Source organism: Malaclemys terrapin, chromosome 3 (genome assembly GCF_027887155.1).
Source record: "Malaclemys terrapin pileata isolate rMalTer1 chromosome 3, rMalTer1.hap1, whole genome shotgun sequence".
Lineage (NCBI taxonomy): Eukaryota > Metazoa > Chordata > Testudines > Emydidae > Malaclemys > Malaclemys terrapin.
The window spans coordinates 169,633,286-169,656,791 of NC_071507.1; the positions used below are offsets into that span (position 1 = coordinate 169,633,286).

The following is a 23,506-nucleotide window of genomic DNA, read 5'->3' on the forward strand; positions in this document are numbered from 1 at the left end:
ATACAAACGTACTGTAATGACCTGGCGTAAGGGAGTGCTAGCATCCTTAAGGACTGTGTCTGTCTGTCACGTCCTGTCCAAGTTCAAACTTCTGTGTGTATTGTAAGGTTTTACGGTCACGCCACTGTAGCAGGAGGGGGGTTGGTGAGTTAGTGGTAGTTTAGTTGTAGGATAATGGTGGTTAGCATGGGGAAATGGAGAACCCAGGTAGAGTGTGTGTTGGGGTGATTGCGCACGTGTGTGTTTGTGTGGGCTGGGTCATGTACATGGTTCACCAGCCAACACCCTTTTGTCTCTGAAGGTGGTATGCATGCCCTGTGCCAGGCGTGGGCAGGACTGCTGGAGAGGTACAGTGATAAGTGGGAATGGAGGCGGTGGGTTCAGGCTCATGTGTGCGCAAAGACTTTACATTTATATATAACTAATACAACTGAAACACACAAAACTGGAAAATGGAAACAGTTTGGTGGAAATCGCAAATTCTGCATGAAAAATAAAATTCCACAAGGAACATTAATTCTGTGCAAATTCTGCATTTGCAATGGCGCACAATTTCATCAGGAACCATGGGGTAAGTAAACATGTGCTTGTAAGTGCGTGGTAGCCTACCCCACTACTACACAATTGTTGTAGGTATCAGTACACTGCTGTTACATCCTATGTCTGTACTGGCATTGTATGTGGCAGTGACAAGCAATACAGTTATCTTGGCTTGTATCTTAAGATTAATTGTGTCACTCTGTGCTTACATTTGCAGGGTGCTGTAGGACAACTTGTCTGTTCGCTCTTGGGATTGTGGGAGGAAATAGTCTAGGACCACAAAATTCACTTACTGGCAGTAACCAAGCTGATGTAGTAGTGTGCCGTTTGGCTACCTAATCACCAGGGCCAAGAACTACTCCTTTTTATTGATGCGATGTTTTGTTTTTGTGTCTCTGCACTAGCTGTTAGATGAGGGCAGGGACTTCAGAGGCTGTTTTGGGGCTAGAGGAGATTGAGGTAGCAGCTTGCAGCCAGAAGTAGCATCAAAGCAATTGAACAGGACTAAGTGGACATGGAGGCATAGACTAAGACTATGCTGTTTTTAAATGGCAGATAACCCCTACTTCGGGGTAGGAGCAGAGGCACACGCTGGTAGGAGCACATGATGATGGAAACATGGGATAACTAGTCATGAGTAAGCTGTGAGGCTGTCACAGAGGTCATGGAATCCATGACTTTCTGTAACTTCTGCAGCAGCCAGCAGCAGCAGTTTGGGTGTGTGGGAGGGGGTTCAGGGTTAGGGGCAGAGGGTGGGGGTGGGGCTCCCCAGCTCCCACTGGCATGGCCCTGCAGCTCCTAGGCGGAGAGATCAGGGGGCTCCGCGTGCTGCCCGCACCCACAGGACCTGCCCCCGCAGCTCCTATTGGCTGCGAGCTGCGCAGCCAGTGCTTGTGGTGGGAGCAGTGCGCTGATCCTCCTGTCCCCTCCACTGCCTCGGAGCTGCACGGACACGTGGAGCCGGGTAGGGAGCCTGCCAGCCCCACTAACCTTCCCCTCCCAGCATCGCGTGGCCTGGCCCCCTTCCACCCAACACCATGACTTCTCTAGTGCTGGACTATTGTAACAGGGTCAGCACCGTCCATGACTTACTAAAAATACCCATGACGAAAATGTAGCCTTAGCCATGAGGCCAGAACTTTCACAGACCATTGCTTCTGGGTAGGAACACAAGCACATTATGACGGAAACGTGGGATGACTAGCCATGACCCCAGAACTTTCACATGAAGAAACACACATTCATGGAACTGAGTAAGGTGCTTCCCTGGCGCTTAAGAGACAGACCACCCAGATGTGAGAACGAATAATGGTTTAGAAGTGCGTTTCTATTGCACTGTGTAAACTGCCAACTTCAGACTGCTGCAGATCTGTTGGCAATCAGACAAGATGCCGACTTCTCCCCTGCTTCTTCAGCGTGGATACCCTCTAACACACTGTGCTCTTCCCGGGATGTTTAAGGGAACAGCTCTTGTGAATTGGAGACAAACTTGTGGACCAGGCTAGAGCCATCCTCCTCTGCCTTTCCCTCTCCTTGCTGTCTGGGCTAGGTCACATCTCCATGGACATCCAAATTCTGAACCCACACGCCTCCTAGCTCCACAAATGAGTCCAGGCTGAAACGGGTCTACGTGCTCCTCACAGGGCTGCTCAGAGCACAGTCCATTTCATTGTAAAATGAACATGTTGCTGGGGCACTACCACACTTCTTATTCTTTTTCCTGGTCTTCCAATAGCTCACCTCGAGCCCCTTTATTCTCTCTCTGCACTGCTGTTTGGTCTGCTCAATCCTGTGATCAGCCTGCAGCTCCTCAGATATACCTTTTGTACAGTTTGACATTCCTCTTTGTACAGTTAAAGATGTGGGTTTACTTCAGTCCAAAGCTGCACCAAGAAGATTCTGGTGCGTTTGTAAGGCCAGGAGGCTGCATACCAATACACATGCTTCTTAGGGGCCACTGTTTCAAACACTGGGGATAGGATAGCTGGGGAAACCGCAAGCAGGGTGGGACTATGCACTTTCTTGAGAAGAAGGAAGTGAAGGTAGACCATTTCTGGTCAGGGCTCAGGGAGATGGCAAGATAGAACACATGAATATGTACCCAACGGGCTTATGGGAATTAATTGAAGGACCATCGTATCTCAATTGTTGAGCAGCTACAGACAGGGCGTCTCCAGGTACCAGCTGAGCAAGCAGGTGCTTGGGGCGGCACGTTGGGCTCTTCGGTGGCGGGTCCCTGTCCCTCTTGGAGGGAAGCACCTGCCGCCAAATTGCCACCGAAGAAGAAAGCGGGGCAGTGGAGCTGCTGCTGATCGCAATCGCGGCTTTTTTTTCTTTTTTGCCGCCGTTTGGGGTGGCAAAAACCCTGGAGCCGGTCCTGGCTACAGATACCCTTGTTTTAACTATGCTGACCTTGTGGTAGCAACGTGTTAAAAGCTATCTTGTGGTCTGCCCTATTGTTCCGAGTGTGATGGCTGCCCCACTGTAAGACTGTCTGAATGAATACCGTGTTGGGAGGGCCGGGGGGACGATGACCCAGGGTTGATCATGAGGTTAACATACAGTGAAGATAAAGCTTAAGATGTGTACTTAAACACCACTTGTAATCAGGCAGTAAATAAGGACTGCAAGACAGCTTAGAGCACTTACTTCTCTGGTGCTTTCTTTGTGAACATAGATCCATTTTTCACGATAAAAACCTAAAAACAAATAAATTAATGTAACAATTTTAACTTTCAGCACATTGGGTAATAATTATTACATAAGTTACACAAATGTATCATTCTTGATAAAACTCTGCAAATGAGAGGTTTTTTTAAGATATTAAGATGAAGGCTACTTACAAAAGTTTGAAACAGCTGATGGATAAACAGTTCCAAAAGTACCTAAGTGACTTAGGCACTTACAAAAATTTTATACCATGTAGTAAATTACACATATAAAAAAACTAAACAAAAAGAAAATTATTTAGGTTGCAAAGCCAAGCATTCAAAAGTAAGGAAACTCCAGATTTTAGGCGGCACCAGCAAGCTATATTCTGCCCTCTTGTGAGTATATTTTAGGATACAGTTTTAATTACATGATCTCATATTTTACACAGGGCCCCACCCTCATTCTGTGCACATACTCTGCTGTCTCCCCAGGAATAGTCTTTGTCCCAGGGTTCCTCAACCCCAAACAATTTGTGCCCCCCCTCCAGTGTTCTGTATGCCCCTTTCTGTCCCTCCATGCTCTGTGTCTTTAAGGATTGTGGATCACTGTATCCCCCAGGTTTTTTTAAAAATCATTAAGTACCCTAGATGCTGTGATTAAAAGTAAAGGGGGGGGGGGGGGGGAAATCCATAAAAATTCATTTTTCCAAGAGCTGTTTCACTACCGACAACTTGAATTAAAATTACATACAAGATTAGCACATGCTTATAAAGGCAGTAACTAAAAAGTAAGCTTACGTATTCAGAAGAACCTCAGTTTAAAGTAAAATTCCCCCAGAAAAAGAAAATAAAAGCAGCGTCAGTAGACTTTGATTATTAAAGTGATTTCACAATTCACAAATGTAATTTCATGGGATCATCAAGATCTTATGCTCACTGATAATGATAGAGTAGTTTAGAAAAGCTGTATCATTTATGTATGCATTATTAATACTGAGTTTTTGTAAACGTAGTACTAATAAGGATTAGCGAATTATGCCCTTATGAGTAAGCTTAAAGAGAAATATTTAAGTACTTCAAAGTTATAAAACATCGTCCAAACTAGAACTAAAAGCAATCTAGTCTTACATTGTGATTTTGTGTTATTCCGAAAATGGTCTTTTTTCCTTTTCTTGGCTGCAAATTCACAATCTTCAGTTCTGTAGATTTCTTCATCATCATCAGTTAAGATGCTGAAATAAAACACACATTTAACTAAAGAACTGTCTAATGATAAGTATTTAACTATAGAGGGCTTGCACCTCACTCTGCCAATTGGAAATTAACAATTTAAAGAGAATATTATGTCAGGGACCTTAGCAGAGAAATTGTCATGTTCAGCACCTCCTCTCTCATTTTCATAATTGTGTAGTATCCTTGTTTCAAATATATAATAGCTTCCATAGGAAATTCATATTACGGACATATTTAAAACCTTAAAAAGTGTAATTTAGGAGGTGGAACTAATGAGGAGCCAGCACTATATGATCAAACACCTTTCTTCAAACTGCTATTGTGTGTGCATAGATCACCACTGGCTGATGGACTACAGTCTGGAAACCACTGCAGTATATCAAGGTTCTCAGATTCCAAGGCCAGAAAGGACCACTGTGATCATCTAGTTTGCCCTCCTGTGTAACACAGCCCATAGAAATTCCCAAAGTAATTCATAGAGCATCCAGTCTTGATTTAAAAATTGTTTGTGATGGAGAACACCTCACGACTCCTGGGAAATTGCTTCAATGATTACTCACTCTCACTGTTAAAAATGTATAGCTCATATCCAGTCTGAATTTGTCTAGTTTCAACTTCCGGCCATTAAAATGAGGTCATACCTTTCTCTGTTAGACTGAAGAGCCCATTATTAAATATTTGTTCCCCATGTAGGTACTTATAAACTGTAATCAAGTTACCCCTTCTCATTCTCTTTGTTAAGCTACATAGATTGAGCTTCTTCGGTCTATCGCTATAAAGCATGTTTTCTAATCCTTTAATCTTTCTTGTGGCTTTTCTTTGAAATCTCTCCAATTTATCAACATCTTTCTTGAATTGTGGATACCTGAACTGGACACAGTATTCCAGCAGTGGTTGTACCAATGCTAAACAGAGAGGTAAAATAACTTCTCTACTCCTATTTGAGATACCCATTTATGGATCCAATGATTGCATTAGCCATAGCATTGCACTGGGAGTTCATGTTCAGCTGATTATCCACCATGACCTCCAAATCTTTTTCAGAGTCGCTCCCTTCCCAGGATAGAGTCCCCTGTCCTGAATGCATGGCCTACATTCTTTGTTTCTAGATGTAGGCATTTACTTATAGCCATATTAAAACACATTGTTTTATTGCACCCAGCTTACCAAGTGATCCAGATTGCTCTGTGTAGGGTACCTGTCATCTTCATTATTTGCCACTCCCACAATTTGAGTCATCTGCAAACTTTATCAATGATGATTTAATGTTTTCTTCCAGGTCATTAATAAAAATGTTAAGCAGCATATAGTAAAGAACCAATCTCAACACCCTTAACACCACACCATTTAAAGATGATTCGCCATTTAAAACTACGTTGTGACACTTATGAGTTAGTCAGTTTTTAATCCATTTAATGTGTGCCAAGTTAATTTTATATCATTCTAGCTTTTTCAATCACAATATCATGCGATACCAAATCAAATGACGTACAGAAATTGAAGTATATTACAATTAACACACTATTTCCTTTATCAACCAAGCTTGTAAGATCATCAAAAAAAAAAAAAAAAAAAAAGGTAATGAGTTAGTTTGACAGAATCTGTTTTTTCATAAACCCATGCTGATTGGCATGAATTATATTATTCTCCTTTATTTCTTAACTGAGTCTGACATCAGCCACCTCATTATCTTGATTGGGATCGATGTCATACTGACAGGCTTATAATTACCCAGGTCATCCTATTTACCCTTTTTAAACATTAGCACAATATTAGCTTCCTTCCTGTCTTCTGGAACTTCCCTGATGTTCCAAGACTTAGTGAAAGCAACTTTAAGGTCCAGTAAGCTCCTCAGCCCGCTCTTTTAAAACTCTTGGGACACAAGTTATCAGACTTGCTGATTTAAAAAGTCTAACTTTGGTAGCTGCTGTTTAACGTCCTGCTGAGATACTAGTGGAATGGAAAGAGTGATATCAGTTACCCCCTCCCCCCCAAATACAGAAGAGACATATTTATTGACCCTTTCAGCCTTTTCTGCATTATTATTGATTTTGTCAGAATGCGCAGTTCCTTGAATCTAAATGCTTTGTCCAATTTACCCAATTTCATCCGAATTTATTTTTGGACGGAAACCGAGTTCCAACAATGTCAGAGTGTCCCGTTTTGACACTTTCTGAATGAAACATTTTGATATTTTTTGTTTTGAAACAACTTTTTGATTTTGAATTTTTTTACTTTATATACTATAATTCAACAAAGCATTTTAAAAGTCAAAACCAAAACTTTTCAATCTTGTCCAAACAAAACATTTTGATCAACCCAAAATGATTTCTTTCTGAGTTTTCCTTCAGGGAGAATTTCTAAGTTTTGGGTTTTCATTCTGATGGAGAATAAAGCCATATTTCAAAAACTTGAAATTCTCCACGAAACAGAATTTCTGTCCTCCATACAGTTCTACTCCTATGGTATTTACAAACATTGTTCTGCCATAGTGCTCAAATGGAGGCAAGTGGATTTCTTCAGGGTTGGCTTCTTTTTAAAAGGATTTGCAGTCAATATTGTCAGTTGCCATCACTGGGGACTAATAACCACCAGCACTAGGAACAAGTTGTTGATAGTTTATTGTCTATAGCTGGTTTATGACCTACAGCTGATTTTAATGATATTGTGTTATCTGTATTGTATAAACATTATACATCATAAACCCGCCAACGTGGACTTGGCTATATGTTAGTTTAATTCCCTTCCAACCTTGAACAAGCAGCTCAAAGTTCAGCTGAGGTATAAGGAAGTAATGGCCTGTCTTTCAGGGAGCACATTCCTGAGCAAAGGAGTCAAGCAGCAGAATCAGAAGAAAAGATTTCTTGGGCTTGAATTTCCCCTGTGGAACATGCTCTTAGAGGTTAATAGTGCTCTACCTAAGAGTCCAGCTTCTCTCTGGAATCCAGCCCTGTCACTCACAAGCACAGCAGAGTACTTGACATTGGTTCTTTGGCTCCATTATATCCTCATTGACAAACACTTCTCAAGAGAGAAGAAAATCCACCTTAATTGTACGACTGTGACACAGCTCAATTCCTACCACGTATGTTTGTCTTTTTTTACTCTAGATTTAGCATTCTCGTCAGATGATTGGGCCGAAGTTTGATTCTCATGTAAGAGTAGGGTCACCAGACAGCAAGTGTGAAAAATCGGGACAGAGATGGGGGGGGGGGGGGGAATAGGAGCCTATATAAGAAAAAGACCCAAAAATCGGGACTGTCCCTATAAAAGCGGGACATCTGGTCACCCTATGTAAGAGAAGGAGAAATAATGCTCCCTAAAGCCAGGCAAAAATGGTGCAGACCTTTCTACAACACAGCTCTGTCAAAGCACCTTATTCCTGATCTGCATGCAGCTCCACCTGCTTCCCTAGTCCTCAGCCCCACACAACTTTGCCAGTGCACCTCAAACAGCTGGTCTGCAGTTCCTATAATTATGATATAACATAACGTTAGTGTCTTCGATACAAAAGTACACCTCTACCCTGATATAACACGACCCGATATAACATGAATTCGAATATAACACGGTAAAGCAGTGCTCCGGAAGGGGCGGGGCTGCGCACTCTGGTGGATCAAATCAAGTTCGCTATAACATGGTTTCACCTATAACGCGTTAAATTTTTTGGCTCCCGAGGACTGCGTTATATCGGGGTAGAGGTGTATTTCAAAATGCTTTACCAAAGTTAAACAACAGCCAAGGAAGAGAAAAATGCAGGGGCAAAGGTAAGGGAGAAAACAATGGTTTGTAGAGGAGATTGAAATTCAGATTATTCTGTTATTTTTAAAGAGACTAAAGCTATGCTAAACTCTGAACAGAGACAAAAAGGACAAGGGAACCTGCCCCAACACATTTACAGTCTGCATTTAGCAGTGATGCAATGGGTAATAAACTGCAAGGTGGGTTTGGAGTGAAGTGGAGTATGGCAAGGATAATAGATCACCTTGTGATTACATTACTATCTACTCTATTGCAGTTCTATTCAAATTCTTCTAACATGTCAGCAAAATAGTAATTAAAGGGAGAACAAGTCAATATAGGTTATCTGGACTTTCAAAAAGCCTTTGGCAAAGTCCCCCACATGACTATTAAGGAAACTAAGTCGTGGAGTGGAAGGTAAAGCACTGTGTGAATTAAAGAGGAGTTAAGAAAAAGAAGACAAAAAATAGAAATAAATGGCCAATTTGTAGCATGGCAAAAGATAAACAGTGGGGCAACTTAAGATTTTATTATTAATGATCCTGAAGAGGAGGTGTGCATTCAAGTAGCAAAATTTGCAAATGACATAAAATTATTTAGGTTAGTCAAGGCCAGAAAAGACATGATCATCAGAGGGACCTCGGAAAGCTAGAAAAATGGGCCATATGATGGCAGATAAAATTCAGGCATATAATCACAGCAATGTAGGGATGGGAGGAAACTCAAGAGGTCATCTAGTCCACCCCCCTGCACTGAGGCAGGACCAAGTATACATAGACCATCCCTGACAGATGCTTGTCTAATCTCTTCTTTAAAACGTCTAATGATTGGGATTCCCCAACCTCCCTAAGTAGCCTGTTTCAGTGCTTAAGCTTAACTATCCTTATACGTAAAAAGTTTTTCCTAATATACAGCCTAAATCTTAATATACAGCTTAAGTCTCCCTTGCTGCAAACAAAGCCAATTCTTGTTCTATCATTGGTGGACATGGAGAACAACTGATCACTGTCCTCTTTACAACAACTTTTTACATATGTGAAGACTTAGCTCACCCGAGCCTTCTTTCCTTTGGACTAAACATGCCCAGTTCTTTCAATCTTTCCTCATAAGTCATGTTTTCCAACCTCCTACTTTTGTTGCTCTATTCTGGACTCTCTCAAATTTGTCCACATCTTTCTTAAAGCGTGGTGCCCAGAATTGGACATAATACTCCATGAGGCCTTACCAGTGCACAGTAAAGTGGGACAATTACCTCCCATGTCTTACATATGACTGCCCTGATAATACATCCCCAGAATTACATTTCCCTTTTTCACAACAGCATTGCATTGTTGACTCATATTCAATTTGTGATTCACCTTAATTCCCAGATCCTTTTCTACAGTGCTGCTGCCCCGCCAGTTATTCCCAATCTGGTTTTGTGCATTTGATTTTCCTATCTAAGTGTAGTATTTTGCACTTTCCTTTATTGAATTTTATCCTACTGATTTTAGGCCAATTCTCCAGTTTATCAAGGTAATTTTGACTTTTAATTCTGTCCTCCAAAGTGCTTGCAACCCCTCCCAGAGTGGTGTGATCCACAAATATTGTAAGTGTACTTCCACTCTATCATCCGGGACAGACCTCTTGTACCTTCCCGATTCTGCCCTCTGTTCTTTCCCCTTGTTAATATTAATTGTGTGAAGCATCTGGCCACAATTTACCTTTTTAGCGATGAATGAAGCAAAAGTGGCATTAAATACTTATTTTGTCAGTGTTCACAAATACAAGGTACTGTACAATAAGAAATAATTTGATGTATTCATAGACGTTGAATTCTAAATTAACTGTAACTAAAAAAAAAAAAAAAAAAAAAAAAAGACCAGGGCAAGAGTATCTCAAGCACTTTGGTAAGAGTCAACTAGAAGGCTAAGCATGGGGGATGGGCAGAAGAGAAGCATGTCAAGGAAGGGATAGACCATGGCATATTTGAGAGAGTTACACAAATTACTAGCAAAGACGCATGTCCACCTCATGCAGTAGGTGGTGAGAACAGGGAGCAAAGGGCAGAGAAAATAGGGTCAAGCCATAGGAAAGGAAGTCAAGAGAAGAAGTTGTTTTCTTAAGGGGTGGATGTCAGAAATGCCCAGGGATGACAAGAGAATTAGAATTAAATGGAGAGGGAGGCATCTGGCTCTGAGGCAAGTGTGAGCAGAGTAGGTAGAAATGAGAGTGGAAGTTTCCAGCATCTTTGGAAATGTGGGGGGAGTAGGAAGTACACTTTGGAAAGCAGGGCTTTGGAGCTTTGCTCCGGCTCCGCTCCAGCTCCAGGCAAAAAACCTGTGCTCCACTGCTCCGCGCTCTGGCATCCGCTCCAAAGCCTTGTTGGAAAGAACCCTCTGTTGTTACAGTCAGGTCATACACTGCTCTGTCAGTGCCCTTCAGTCCTCCCCTGAAACACTCCCTTCTATTCCAGTCCTGGGCAGGGGCCACTCTATAGGCAAACAAAGCAGCTGCCTAGGCTGTAAGGATAAGGCCTTTGTCTGCAGCCATATTGTAAGGCCTAAAGCTGAAGGCCTTCGTCTGCAGCCAGATTAAAAGACAGCCAAGCAGCAGCCATTAGCTAAGAAGCAGGAAGTCACATCCTCACATTCCATCTAAATTATGTAAAAACAATGGAATATCCGGCTGTTTAGAAGGAGACCCCGTCCTAATGGCACCCACTATCGCCAGATAAAGAAAGAAACAGATCTTAAGATGGTTAAAGAAAACTTAGTTTGATAGCATTCTATCTCTCAAGAAATCACTTATCAATAGCTGTAGCTGTGAAATCCTCATTTCTTTATTGTTTTGTCATTATGGTCCCCACTTTCCTATTTTTTATCTGTAAGATCTCTGTCTGGTTCTTTAATTCTTTCTCTCCGTTACATAATTAATTTTGCTAGGTGTAAATTAATTAAGGTGGTGGGGTAGGACTGGTTAAAGAATTGTGTGACACTATGTTGGGATTGGTTAATAAAATTTTAGTATAAGGATTGCTTAAAGTATAACTAAAAAGGATTCAAATTTCACTATATAAACTGGGGTCCAAAAGGGAAGTTCTTTGGCACCAACTCCAGGACACAACCCCAAAGACCAGAGCTGCCAGACCTCAGCACTCTGCCAATGACACTGTGCAGAAACTGGAGTCCCCCAGATGGACCTGATCCTGACTGGTCATCAAGAAAAGTTCATCTGCCTTATTGGGAGTGGTGAGCAGTGTACGTATAGCATGTGCATTCTGTTTTTTGGTGATTGTTAATAGAGGTTAAGGATATTAGTGTGTAAGGCTCTTTCACTGGTAAAAGGTCCTGCACGCCTGCAGAAGCAGTATACAACCGGAGCCCTAGGTATTGGGAAAGGTTGTGAGTAAATTGTCCAGGTTAGTTACACCCTGAGCCCTACGAATTGGGTAAGAGTAGATGCTTTTCACCTGGAGCCCTACAAATTGGGAAAAGGTGGGGGTGCCTAAATTAACTGGGTTAGGCCTGAAGCCCTACGGTCTGGGAAAAGGTGGGGTGCCCTAATGTGTGCAGGTAACAAAGCAGCAGATTCTGCCTAGGGCAGCAGGGCCAAACCTGAGTGGTCCTATGACCACATGCACCAGGTTGCAATGCCACCCACTCAAATTTCACCCAGCCGTCCTCCCATCATGAGGTGGTGGCCAGGCCAAACCTGAGTGAGTGGCACTGCGACCTGGTGCGTGGGCCCTCCACTTCTGCCATAACCATTGAACCATCAGAAGGCTCACTGCACCCCCATAGAAAGTCCTTGTCCTCTTGGCTGAGAACCTCTGTTCTAGGGTGTAGGATGCAGAGTGGCACACCGAAGTTTCGCCTAGGGTCGTACACTGTCTTGAGTGGCCTCAATCACTCTGCTAAAGCCCCTCTATCCTACCCATAACCAACTAAGATCCAATAATCAAACCCGTGTATCTTCAGTTAATGAGCTCCTTGCTCATACTAATCTAATGAAGCACCCAGAGCACCAACCTCTCCATAAGAACACAAATGATAAGCACCCTCACAAAGTGACCCCCAAATCAAGTACATGCCCCTTAATATGCTTAAAATATTGCAAATATAGGTAGATATGAGTGGCCAATGGAAACCCAGTGACTTGTCAGTCAAAAGAACATTCAGGAGATGGGAAAAACAACTCTGGATCCACAAGGGCCAGTGAGAATGTTCTCAAAGTGGGCCTAATCTGATCTGAAATAAATGGAAAGATTTCCATCCACTCTAACAGACACTAAAATAGTGCAGTGTTTTTCATGTGCACTGGCCCCTACTTTCTAGCATTTCCCTTCTCTAACCTTCCCAGTCTCCCATTAGATTTGTTTCAGGCTCTGTGTACAATGTGTGACATCCACTTTCATCATCTATCACTCTGAATCATTTCTGAAGATAAAACTCTGCCTTTTTCATTTCCTCCTTTTGGGTCAGGGCTGTCTCCATGCCTGCTGCCACAGCCTCCTCACACTAGCTGCTCTCATGGCCCTTCTTACTTCCTGCATCACCAGTGAGACTGTCCTTGAATTTCCCTGCAAGTCACAATCACAGCATCTCTAATCAGCCCAAGAATCTCTCAGGTTTAGTAACAAAACCACCATTGACTGATTACACAGCAGAGTTGTGCTGTTAATCCAGCATTAAAGCCACAGGGAAACGGGGTTTTCTTTCTGATACGTAGCCTGACCCAGCTACTAAATGGCTACAAAATTCTGTAGGCAACAGTGCTGTCAAACGATATGGGTCATAAACCAGGGCCCTAGCTACTGAGACAGACATCTCAATAAAGGATCAACTAATCAGTCTCTTGAATTTCCCTAAAGGCCTCAAGAAGTATCAGCTTCTGACCCTCCTGGGATATGCTCTAACCAGGGGGATGTCTCAGTCCAGAGAGAGTAGTGATCATTAACTGTCAGTAATTAACAGTTCTTAAAACAAAGGCTGAAGAATATGCCTGCCTCCAAAACTGGCCCACAACCAAAGGGTCTGGGTGGGGATGGGAAGTGGGGGAAAACAACAACAAAAACTGAAGAAAGAGTCCGCTAAATCCAAATCTCATCCACAGTCTTGATCCACGTCAAACTCTAGATCAGAGTCCTAGATTAATCCCAAACACCCTGATGTCTAAGCAGGGCCGGCTTTAGGAAGTGTGGGGCCCGATTCCAACAGTTTTGACGGGGCCCCGACAGGGATGACTAAAAAAAACAACACACGTAAAAAAACACGTGGGGTTTGTACTCACCGGGTGGCGCTCCTAGTCTTTGGCAGCGGGTCCTTCACTCGCTCCGGGTCTTCGGCGGCACTGAAGGACCTGCCGCCAAAGTGCCGCCAAAGACCCAGGGCGCTGCCAGGTGAGTAAAAATTAAAAAGGTGCCTCTAGCCAGGGAAGGGATTCTCTGCCACTTGCCCCCCACTCTGGGCGGCCCTGCCACTGGGCGCAGGGCCCTCTTAGGCACGGGGTCCGATTCGGGGGAATTGGCCTAAAGCCGGCCCTGTGTCTAAGTGTGCAAGTCTGTTGATTTTAAACATATAGTTTGCTTACACACAATTGCACTGGCAGGAACGTCAGCTGTATGGACTAGGAATTGTTATCCGTCCCCTGTCTCTCTGGCAGGTAATTGTTATTAAGATAACAAAGTTGAGAAGCTTAAAAAACCCAAAGTCAGCTAACACAGATTCTCACAGTCACCTTTAAACTGTGATCAGAAAAGTGACTATGTAAAAACAGGCTCTTCTTACTCACCATCTCCACTCCCTATATGTCACTGAGTCATATTGGCTGACTACAATGACACAAACAAATTTTTACTCCTATCAGGCCTGAAGCTGTTAAGAATAACAGAGTGCCAGAAATGTGCCCAACACTTTATTAAACAAATACTAAGACAATATCCCTCCCTGGAGAGCCTGAATTGAAGCACAAAAACAGTCGTGGACCAAAAGTTGGGCACAAGAGCATATGGAACCATAGTTATTGAGATGGGTGAAGGAAGAAAAGGGGTCTAAGCAGAGTGAGGAGGATTGGTGACAGGTGGTGGGCAGAAGGTGCCTTCGATTTTGTCTCACACAGCATTGACAGAATCAACAGCTATATTCTTGTTTGAGAGGCAGTAAAAGCCCAGCTGGAGTCTCAGCTCTCAGATGGAGTTTGCAGAATCAGCAGAGAGAGAAACTGTCTTCTGACATGTAACTTGAGCATACTGGATCCAGAAGGAATAAATATGCAACTGCTTTCCTCTCCCCAACCAACTCTCCCTACCCGAACCAAACCAACCCCCCTAACATTCACATATGCAAATCAACAGAGGAAGTATACAAATCAATCCAAAGTCAGCCCCACCCAAGGAAAACACACCTGACAAAAAGTACCAATGTATCAAATTGTTTGGGTTAATTTTTCTCCTTCCTTACCCAGAAATGAAATGACCAGAAATAATAACTTACACTGTGGGATAATTTAAGTTTAAAGTAAGAACTAAAAGACCAACAAAAGGGAGGAGAAAGAGAAAAAAGGTTGTGAACAGCTAAGCGGAAGGGTTGCTACAAACCCCTAGAAAATTTCCTGTGGGGGCCAAACCTGTGCTAGCCCTGGTAGATGGACCAGAGGGGACTTAACAGGCCTTCTCCTATCTATATTACAAGTTGTTTCATTGCATGATCATGCAACAACTGTGTACAGTTGTGCAACATTCCAGAGTCTGTACATGCATCTATGGCCAGAGTAAGAGATGCAGCTTATTAATTATTCCTTGTTAAGCACTGACCATAGGCTCAGCTCTGTAAATACACAGAAGATATGGTCTCTGCTCTGAGGCACTCAGACCTTCGCTACTTGGGAAAGTTTTATCAGCATATCCCACCACTGTGTAAACACCCTTATACTAGAATAAGAACATCCACAATGGAGGGGTGTGTGCGTGTGATACTGGGAGAACTTTATCTGTTTAAAATCACACCTTAGTTCATACCGAAAAACAACTTTCCTGGGTAGACCAGGACTGAGGCCTGGTCTCTAAACAGGTTATGCACGAGTAAAACTAGGTCAATCAGGGGTGTGATTTTTTACAAAACAATTACATCTATACCTTTATTGGTTTCAATTAATACCGTAAGTTAGAGCAGTGCAACTCTCTCCTGGGGACAAACCCCTAGCCCCAAAGTTGCACAGTTACAGTGGTACAACCCCTCCAGTGTGGACACAGGTACATCGATATTAAGATGTCTTACCCCACTATTGCTTATTTCCCTTTCCTTGTGGGAATAAAAACTTTTCTGGTATAAACCCCTTTATACCTGTGTAACTGCGTCCACACTAGAGAACTTGTACCCCTTCAGCTATACCAGCCCTGCCAGTGTTTGATCCATGACAATACTGTATCTGCTCTGCTAAATGCAAAGAATAAAATGCTAATGCAAAGTAATGAGGTTTGTAACACAATGCACATTTTTATGCCTTGATCTAAGTGCTTCATCCACTACTTGAATACATTTTAACACAAATTACAACATATCTATTGTGCTAAATTGTGATTTATTTTAAAGCAAAGGTGTTACAATTATGTCTAAGATACAGAAAACTTAGCAAGACAGTGATACAATTCTCCCAAAACAAAGATTTAGAGAGTTATTTTGCAGAAGGGAAATTTCTGACTGAAGGGTAGTTTTTACACAACTACTGCTTAAGAAAAAACAGTAGTTGTTTTTACCTTTTAAGGTAGTAAATCCTTCTTGGAGAGTGATCAAATGAGAGACGCGATACAGATCAGATAACTTTAAAAGCAGCAATTCTGACCAAGGGCAGATTTTATTGCCTGATTTATTTAATTACCCACTGATTTTACAGCCAATAATATTGAACAGTAAACCACATGAGACTGTTTCAGCCAGTCATTCAAGACAAGAAACTGGAAATGTAATATTATACATTAATGTCAAAACACAAATAAAAAACCCCTTAGTTTAAGTTATACAAGTAAGGGAGTAAAGGCATTTACAAATAAACAGATTTAATAAAATATCTGCCTTATTGATAAAAATTTAATACCTGTCACTGATTTGGCTGAGCTCCTCCAGCTGGACACTTGCCAGACTGCTGTGAGGAGATCCAATCCTGAATCCCATCTGCCCCTAGCTTGATGGTGTTAGGCAGAGCTTAGGCACTGTCCCAGGCTTTGCGCCTCTAGGCACGCACTCCAGGTAGCAGACCTCATGTCCGACACTACTTTTTGTAGTGGAAATCCTGCAGTCCAATTGCCTAAGGCCCTGCAACTAGTGATGTCTTCCCATTGCCTCCTGCAGCAGTTTCTGAGTGTTCCTCAGAATCTCACTAAAGCTGGGAACCTTCTGTTTGCAGTTCAACTCTTAGGGGTACAAAATATTGAAAGCAAACAGAGAGACAGACTTTGTACAAGATTATCAAATATCATCACTCTTCACTTATGTAGCACAAGAAATATATAGATCTATATTTAAAAAAACAAAAACAAACAAACAAAAAAACAACAACAATGACCACACCTGTGTGCTTTTCCCTACTTCAGGTTCCTTGCCATTCTGAAGATTTCTTTGGGCTTGGCCAGAGCTTTCTGCAGTGTCTGGGATCCTTCTCCTGCAGCTCATGGGTCTCTTCAAAATCATGGTGCATTCCTAGGTTGGCTAGCTTTCTCTGCCTTGACTGGTTCCGCAAACACACACAACCCTCCCACAAAAGCATGCCAATTTCTTCCCATCTCCTGCCCAAAGTTTCCTGTCTCAATTAATCTCTTGAGTTTATATGTCCCACCAACAGCACCTGGTTCCTTTGTTGTAATTGCTGGGAATTTTCTTCTTTCCACTTCTCCAACCCCCTGCAGAGAGACACAGTTGAACTGGTTCTCCTGGGCTTCAGCCAACCCATTGTGCCAAAGTGCTTCCACCTGACTAGGTGACCATTACAAGACTAACAATCCATCACTGTATGTAGTCTGGGAGAGACATGCTACAGCTGTCACCAAATGGTGTATTTCACATCAGCATAGAGGCATTTAATAGTACAACATCTTCATAACTACCACCACAATTCACAAGTTCTACATAAACAGATTCCCCAAATTTGTCACAACTTTAAATGACGTGTATATATAGTCCAGAGGGTGACCCAAGAAGATTATCTGTAGAACTATATTAGATGCTGTGATCATGCTGTTTTGCAATGGTTTTATATACTTAAAATATTCTTGAGAAGCAAAAAATTAGAGTCCTTCCTGCTCCCATTCCTCTTTTTATCACATTTATTTAAAACAAAGAAAAAAACTACTCACCTGTACATTAAAAACTTTTTTTTTTTTAAAAGCTTGGAAAAAACTCCATAGCACAGCATAAAGTCAATGCAGTTTCTTAAAGTAAGGCTTTGCTTTCCAGGTCGGAAGATAACTAGAGGAAACTGCAACGCTAACCATACAAAGACATAAAGATAAGCATGAGTCTTTACTTTTCAAAACACTGATAACTAAGATTGTCTTCACTGTGAAGGCAGCCAACCTTGTGTAGATAAGCAGAATCGCTAAAGCTATAGGACACTGAAGCTCAATAATAAGTAAAATTGCTTTTATTTCCCCAGCATCATTCTTTGATAGAAAAAGTGTATACAAGCCTTATACCACTCATGAGTATTCACTTTTATTAAAACAGCTGAGTTTGCCATATGAATCTATTTTTCATTGTCAGTGTAGATTTAAGAAATGTCAGCAATAGCCTAGATGTTGTAAATCACCTGCGCAAGTAAAAGCGCATTTGAAAACAACCCATGCCTAGGCATTAAATGGCAAACATTAAATTACATCAATCCATGGCTATTTGTTGATACTAGTTAAATCCAGGATTGAGCGTTAAACTACTTTTTATCAAAGTGACATAACTCAGGGTACCAAAAGCTTTAAGAGGAAGATCTTTTTCACACCAGAAATATTGTCCTATTCAGCAAAAACTATGTTTAGCTTTTGCCCTGCAGAAATTCAAGTCACAGAAACAGACTCTTTTAGACTTTCAGAGCTGAACTAAGTATCAGAGGGGTAGCCGTGTTAGTCTGAATCTGTAAAAAGCAACAGAGGGTCCTGTGGCACCTTTAAGACTAACAGAAGTATTGGAGCCCATTACTTGCCTCTGATGAAGTGGGCATTCACCCACGAAAGCTTATGCTCTAATACTTCTGTTAGAGAAGAGCTAAGAGTCCAATTTAAACAGAAAACGAGATTTTGGACTCTAATCCTGCAATGTGCTCTGGCAGACAAACCCCTGTGCTTCTGAAAATTTTACTTCTTCAAATTTTAAGTAGAAAGTACAAATGAATTTCTTGGTAAAGTGGGGAGCCCATAAACCTACAAATAGTGTAGCATATAAAAATGCCAGACGATGGGCTTCCTTCACAGAGTCATAATATAGTAACAGTGCTCTCATAAGGACTTTGCGTAAAGCCGTGTTAAGAAGTAATTTAAACATTAGAAATACTTGACAGGACCATCCAAAACCACATAAATCACTCCACTAGTGAAACATGCTTCTTTCAGCACACAGTGACAACCAGCAAATGGTCTGTAAGTGAGTGAACCAAAACCCACTAAGAGCTTGTTAGCTGCAACTGAACACAATATGAGAGAATGGTATGTTAACTGCAACACACAGACTAGAGATACCTCACAAAGAGAGAGTGCTTGTTACAGCAAATTTATTTCATGCCCCTGTAGTATTAACTGAGACTAGGACCAAATCTACAGATGCCTCTCTAATACCACAGCCCTTCTTTTGTTGACAAAACACCTAACTAATGGCAAACTATTTCCTGCAGAGCAAAAACCAATGCTTTTTTTTTTTTTTTTTAAATGGCCTAACCGGTAAGATGCTTTGTCAAGGCTGATTCCCCACTCTGACACTTTGAGTGCAGAAGGTGGGGGCCCACAAGGATTCTAAAAATTAATACTGGCCACTCCAGGCTGGTATTAAACTCCCAAGGTCACTGCTTCTCTCTGACCTTGGATGGGTAGATGCTGCCACCACCCAAGAGCAAAAAAAAAAAAAAAAAAAAAACCCCTTTGGACCCAGGAAGGCGCACTTGGGAATTCCTCCCTGTGGGGTACCCTCAAGCCCTTTCACCCCCAATCCAGGGAAGGGTTGAGAAAGAAAACAATGGAAATCAGCTGTTGCCACCAGCTAATTAAACAACATATGCACAAACCCCTTAGGACACACACACAAAAAAAAAACAATCTTGTTCTTAAAAAAGGTAAATGTTATTAAAAACAAAAAGAAAGAAAATACATCTGGAACTTAGGCTATTTCTAGATTTTAAAAGAGCAAATATAATAATCAACTATCAAGAATGGTTTTCTTGAGGTCCAGCTTAATGGTTACAAGCAAAACAAAAGCATTTGGAGGTTAGCACAGAGAAGTCCATAAGCCTTACAGAAATAAAAGAGAGAAACCTATTCACGTCTTTCTAGACATTTCCTGAGCTACTTACATATCTGGGGGGTTCAAATTGAGTAGTTCTAGGTATGATCTGGTGATTTTCATACCTGGTTTACAGCTTTTTACAGCATAGATTCAGCCCTGTTTCTGCTTTGTCCCCTCTCTCCAGAGAACAACAAATAGACAGATAAAGGGAAAGTTCTTTCCCAATTTTAAAAACTTCAAGCCCTCCCATTAGCTCGTTTGGTCAGGTGCCCACTCTCTTCCTTTTACCTATGATTTTTTTTTAACCCTTTACAAGTAAAGCAAGTAGAGAATAGCTACTAACAGATTTTTGTAGCTAACTGGCTGGCTAGGTGTCCATAAAAGGGAGCTCTCCCCTCCACTCCCCCTTCATTTATCACAGGCTCTAAGTAACAAAGGAGGAAACCCTTTCTTTATTAGCCCATCTCTACTGACTTAAAACATACCAGCCCTTTTTTTTTTTTTTTTTTTTACCTGTAAGACATATGTAAGAGTTGCACTCAATGTAGTGGTAAAGTAAAGTTCTATCTGGGAGATATTCACACACAGCTCCCACTTTTCAGCCATTCTGCACTGTTCACAGGACTGCATGGTTTTCTCCAAAATTCCTCTTCCAGGAAAAAAAAAAATATTCTCAAGGGAATGATATGCCTTTAGGAGGAATTTGCAGAGACAAACTGCAAGAGATATGTCAATGTTCAGCCAACAGCTAGTTTTATATCTAATGTTTAAGTGCATTTTATAAGCTCAAGGTGCCTCATTCTGGCTGCTAAGCAAAACATGCGCCTAGTCATTTCTTTCTCAGAATGAAGTCTTTCCAACCTACAATAGTGTTTTCTGAGGAAAGACAGCAAAGCACAATCTGAAAGACTATCCCCATGAAAGACAGTCACCTGCATCAACTGTAGAAGAAGTGCTTGAATGGTTCCCTGCAATTTCTTCACTGCTAGAAAATTAATCTCTGCACTGTATGACTCTGGGCTCCAAGATTAATAGGCTTTAGGATAGAATAGGTGAGCATTTCTTTCTGTGGATATTCCAGTCATGTGGCAGGGACGTTTCACTCCTGGCTGTATGAAGAGAAACTTCCCTAGAAAGTTGAAACTTTGGCCGAGAAGATCATCTAAACTGGAACTTCAGACTTTTCACAGTATGGACCAGATTTTAGTAAAGAGTGCCTGCATTTGGTCTTATGTAAACCCTGTGGCAACTATAGCAGTCAGTCAGGCGGAAGAGTATTTCTGTGATTTTCACTATTATTTTACAGAAAAAAGTTTTGTCACTAAGGGCTTGTCTATACTTACCGCGCTGGTTCGGCGGCAGGCAATCGAACTTCTGGGTTCGATTTATCGCGTCTAGTCTGGACGCGATAAATCGAACTCAGAAGTGCTCCCCGTCGACTCCGGTAATCCTGCTCGCCGCGAGGAGTACGCGGAGTCGACGGGGGAGCCTGCCTGCCGCGTCTGGACGGCGGTAAGTTCGAACTAAGGTATGTCGACTTCAGCTACATTATTCATGTAGCTGAAGTTGCGTACCTTAGTTCGATTTGGGGGTTTAGTGTAGACCAAGCCTAATTTCCATCCTTAACAGTAGTACCCTGTTCATCAAACTAAAGTGGTATTGCCTCCATCAGCACACTCGTTTCTAAATACTTCAGTGTCTTGGACATGATGGGTACAATTTTACGCCCCTTACTCACACCAACCAGCAAAAGGGCTTCAAAATTGGAGTCTCTATTTTTCCATCCCAGTTTCCATAAATGTATTTAAATTATATCCAACAACTTAAGGGTTTAGGAAACAACTCAAATTGTTTCTGCATAATGCTGTTTATTTACAGTTAAATGGCTGTTTGCTCCAGACTATAGTTTTCATTAGGTACTGGTTTTTAGCCAGTTTACAACTGAATTACCTGAGGCAAGAGATGTTTAACCGAGCCACTGACCAGTCCCTCAGTTTCCAAGAGAACCCCATGCTCTAACCATTAGATAATTATTCTCCTTTAATTGAAGATTATGAATAAGTGCCAAAAGTGTCCCAAATTATTTACAAAGACAGGATCAAATAAAAGACAAAACTGAATATTTTCCCCAAATTAAGAACAGAAGGATGGCCTCCTGGATCATACCAATGGTCCATCTAGCCCAGTATCCTGTCTTCTGACAGTGGCTGGTGCCAGATAATTCAGAGGGAATGAACAGAACAGGGTAATTATTGAGTGATCCATCCTTTATTGTCAAGCCCTAGCTTCTGGCAGTCAGAAGTAAAGAAACTTATTCGTTCATAAATTTTTATAATAAAAAAGCATTGTGTTTAACTTCCTCAGGGGCATTAAAAAACTCTGAATCAAAAGTATCAATGCCTACATCTACCCCTTACCTCAAATATAACAAGAATACCAGCAACAGTAAACAGTACAACAATTTTCAGTCAGTTAAATTCAAGCTCTCTCTATATAATAAACAAAACTGAACTGAACGTGAAAAATGAATAAACCTAATACACTTTCTCAAACTTCACAAAGCAAGTTAAGCAACGTCACTCAACCCATTCACTTCCATTCCTCTCCCAATGATGGGATTTTAGAGAGAGGGAAATAGCATCACAATTACCTTATATTGCAATTTAAACCTAAGGAAATAATCCATTACCATTACATAGTAACTGTCTTTGAAAGACTGTTTGAATTTTATATATAAAAGCCAACAAAAGTTCTCATTTGAAAGTGATGTTCCCCAATGCCAGCAAACATCCAAGTACTATCATTAGCATTACTGCAATTTTTTTTTTTTGGGGGGGGTAAATCCACTTTTGGAGAATAGACTTGTTAGAAATCTGTGTAAAATGAGTTTAGCTCTTGTCTACCCACTTTCACAGACTGCAAGGGAACAGTCAGACCACTAAGCACAGTAGTCCCTTTATAAAGAAAGCACACAACACATCCGAAGAAGTGGGCTGTAGTCCACAAAAGCTTATGCTCTAATAAATTTGTTAGTCTCTAAGGTGCCACAAGTACTCCTGTTCTTTTAACACATTCACGGATGCAGTAAAATATACTGCTACTCAAGGACCACTTACAACATGCTACTTCTATTAGCTGGAATTAACTGTCCCACATTTAATCAAGCTTTATTCTTCCTCATTTAGTGTTACATTCCATTTTCAAAAGTAAAAAGAGGGGTTGATGGGATTAGTTGTCCTTCAATTTCTGTATTTGGTGGGTTTTTTTTGTTTGTTTCAAAGGAGCTTAAAGTGCTATTGTAGAATCAGCAAGCAAAATTGGATGTATTGTTTCATGTTGCATAAATAACTACATATATGGTGTTTAACAGTGAAAATGGAATTCTATAGATGGACATTCAAGTTTAAAGGGAATTCAACAAATTATTACAGGACAGATGCAAAGTCCACAGTAACTCTAAGTATTTCATATGCAATCACTTGGAAGGGTATGAGTGCTCCACTGCATCTGTCTAGAACTTTAAAAACTTACAATCATCCTTCTACAAATATATCTAGTTTCATGTTAAGATTAACAGATACTTAAGGAAAAAAATCTTTTAAATAGCAGCAGATTAGTTCCTTTGAAAAGAAAGCTATAGGATTTCAAGATCAATAGACTTTTAAGAGATCAAGCTGGACCATTTCCTAATTGTGAAGAGGAGACGTAAGTACAAAAAAAGAAATTAAGGATTTTTTTTTAGTCAACACTGGAAACAAATATGAGATATGAAGATACAAGCAGAATAAAGTCCTTGACAATTTAAATGTTTGCTTACAAGAACACAAAGATATAATTCATATCATACGTACAATTCCAGGAAACTTCCATTAAGTTAACACAAAG

The 23,506-nt window shown here is 41.2% G+C and overlaps 1 protein-coding gene across 5 annotated transcripts in view; it reads right to left on the minus strand.

The window, feature by feature from the left end:
• The window catches only part of FBXO25 (F-box protein 25), a 76,751-nt gene that overhangs the window by 45,719 nt on the left and 7,526 nt on the right, over positions 1-23,506 (minus strand). For 4 of the 5 annotated variants that reach the window (XM_054023635.1, XM_054023637.1, XM_054023634.1 and 1 more), the window contains exons 3-4: positions 4,320-4,423; positions 3,190-3,239 (exon numbers count right to left, since the gene is read on the minus strand). In XM_054023635.1, coding sequence (XP_053879610.1) covers positions 3,190-3,239; positions 4,320-4,423 — 154 coding nt within the window. Of the gene's footprint in view, positions 1-3,189; positions 3,240-4,319; positions 4,424-23,506 lie in introns of those variants that run through there. The other variant, XM_054023638.1, reaches the window with a different exon arrangement.